The sequence below is a fragment of the Humulus lupulus genome, chromosome 8 (assembly GCF_963169125.1).
Source record: "Humulus lupulus chromosome 8, drHumLupu1.1, whole genome shotgun sequence".
Classification (NCBI taxonomy): Eukaryota; Viridiplantae; Streptophyta; class Magnoliopsida; order Rosales; family Cannabaceae; genus Humulus; species Humulus lupulus.
Genome location: NC_084800.1, coordinates 133,224,792 through 133,227,555, shown reverse-complemented (window position 1 = coordinate 133,227,555; position 2,764 = coordinate 133,224,792). Strand labels below are relative to the sequence as shown.

General features: G+C 39.4%; 1 protein-coding gene and 1 non-coding gene across 2 annotated transcripts; one reads left to right on the top strand and one right to left on the bottom strand.

Moving 5' to 3' along the window:
- Nucleotides 1-1,065, top strand: LOC133796079 (uncharacterized). The gene has a single exon (XM_062233561.1). It carries the CDS (start codon nucleotides 1-3, stop codon nucleotides 1,063-1,065), a length of 1,065 nt encoding a protein of 354 aa, XP_062089545.1.
- On the bottom strand, nucleotides 268-374 carry LOC133798794 (small nucleolar RNA R71). The gene has a single exon (XR_009876013.1). It is a non-coding gene; the product is annotated as a small nucleolar RNA R71 (small nucleolar RNA).
- Nucleotides 1,066-2,764: the final 1,699 nt, after the last annotated feature.

Here is a 2,764-nt window from a genome sequence, read left to right as displayed (position 1 = left end):
ATGTTCCAAATGCTTCAAACTGTGGGACAGTTCAATGGGATTCCTACTGAAGATCCTCACCTTCATCTTCGTTTATTCATTGAAGTGGGTGATTCTTTCAAGCTGACCGGAGTTATAAAAAATTCCTTGAGACTGAAGTTGTTTCCATACTCTTTGAGAGAAAAAGCAAGGGCTTGGTTGAACTCCCTCCCATCAGATTCAGTGTCTACTTGGCCAGAATTAGCTGAGCGATTCTTGATGAAATACTTCCCACCCACCAAGAATGCCAAGCTCCAAAATGAGATCACTTATTTCCAACAACTAGATGAAGAGTCTTTATATGAAGCATGGGAGCGGTTCAAAGAGTTACTAAGAAAATGCCCTCATCATTGCATCCCTCATTGCATCCAAATGGAAACCTTCTATAATGGTCTAAATGCTCATACAAGAATGGCGGTTGATGCTTCGGCAAATGGGGCACTTTTGGCCAAGTCATACAATGAAGCTTATGAAATTCTAGAGAGGATCTCCAACAATAACTATCAATGGCCAACTACTAGAGCCCCTACGGGGAGGAAAGTGGTTGGTGTTCATGAGGTTGATGCACTAACTTCATTGGCGACCCAAGTTTCTTCTATGTCGAATATTCTTAAGAATATGAGCGTGGGCATGAGTCCACAAATGGGTCAACAAAGGGGGCAGCTTGTAGAAGTTTTTTGTGTGAATTGTGGTGATGGTCACACCTTTGACAATTTTCCTTCTAATCCTGCATATGTGTGTTACATGGGAAATCAAAATAGAAATGGTCTTAATTTGAATTCTTACAATCAAACATGGCAGCAACACCCTAATTTCTCATGGAGCAATCAAGGGGTTGGTTCTAACACTACATCTATGCCTCCTAGGCCTACTTATCCACCTAGTTTTTCTCAACAACAAATCCTTATGCCACAAGCATCCCCACCTAGTCCATTGGAGAATATGTTAAAGGATTATATGGAAAAAACTAATGCAATGATTCAAAGTCAAGCAGCATCTATGAGAAACTTGGAGATTCAAGCTGGACAACTAGCCAATGAGATGTGAAGTCGACCCCAAGGTTCATTGCCAAGTGACACCATAAATCCAAGATGAGAAGGTAAAGAGGAGTGCAAAGGAATCAATTTGAGAAGTGGTAAGGAGTTTAAGAATAACAAGACAAATTATGGGCATGAGAGTGAGCCCTCTTCAATCCAAGTAAATGAGGAAATTCAAAAAGATGCTGAAATTCCTAGTGTACAAAAATCTGCCTCATTCCAGAATGCTGCAAGAACACTGCAGCATAGTCGCCCAGACAATTCAATTTCAAAGCAGCCACCTCCATTTCCCCAACGGTTTGAGAAGAAAAAGCAAGATGCTCAATTCAAGAAATTTATAGATGTTTTGAAGCAGTTTCATATTAACATCCCACTTGTGGAAGCCCTTGAACAAATGCCCAACTATGCGAAATTTTCGAAAGATATTCTTTCAAAGAATAGAAGGTTGGGGGAGTTTGAAACTGTAGCTCTAACCAAGCAGTGTAGCTCATTCTTGCAGAATAAGTTGCCTCCTAAAATGAAAGATCCAAGAAGTTTCACAATTCCATGTACTATTGGAGACTCTTATTGTGGAATGGCTTTGTGTGATTTAGGTGCTAGCATAAACTTGATGCCAATGTATGTGTTCAAGCGGTTAGGGATTGGAGAGGTTAGACCTACAATAGTTACTCTTCAACTAGTTGATAGATCCCTTTGCTCACCCTGATGGGAAAATTGACGATGTGTTGGTAAGAGTTGACAAATTCATTTTCCCTGCTGAATTTATTGTTCTAGACTATGAGGCAGATATAGAGGTGCCTATTATTTTGGGGAGGCCATTTCTTGCTACAGGTAGAACTTTGATCGACGTGGAAAAAGGGAATCTCACAATGCGAGCTCAAGATGAGCAAGTAACTTTCAAGGTATTCAATCCTATACGTTCTCTAGATCATTTGGGGGAGTGTTTGGCCATTCGTGTCATGGAATCTAATATGGAGGAAGAGATACCCACAAAGTATAACAAGAGTTTGAAGATGAAGCTACCTCATGAAAATTTTAAGAAAGACAATGAGCCATGGAAAAAGGGTAACAAAGGCACCGTCTCACATGCAAAAGCCACATAGAAAGAAAAAGAAGCATGGTAGGAAAGCTCATTCCCAAATGTTTGAAGTGGGGCAGCAGGTGTGTTTCTCAAATCCTCAAATGAAAGGAAACTCCAAACATCTAAAATCAAGCTTCTCTAATTCATTCGTTGTAATCAAAGTCTATCCTTGTGATGCATTGGATTTACGTGATGAGAATTCAGGAAGAAAGTTTAAGGTGAATGGGAAAGAATATATGTTTGGGGTAATGAGGTTAAGCAACACAAGACCTCAGCCACCTGACTTAATCGTTGAAAAGTCATGGGTTGAGTTGTTGTGCTTAAAGTTAAAGATATACTTGGAGAGCAACAAATTAATTTTATATATATAGTATATATAGTATTTTGCTTTTGTTCGTGTTTTTCACCTCCCTCCTTCATTGTCTATGTTGTGGAATTGAATGATTTAATGTTATGTTGTATTTTTATGGGTCAATTGAAGCAAATTTGGGCAGGTTTCAAGTCAAGCCTTGGGTGTATTTATGGTTGTTTTCTACTGAGTTGAATTTTGGAAAGTTTGGGAGTGATGCTGTATCTATGCTGTTAGGCTCTTTTGCAATGCTACAGCATTGGGGTCAGGCGAAAACTG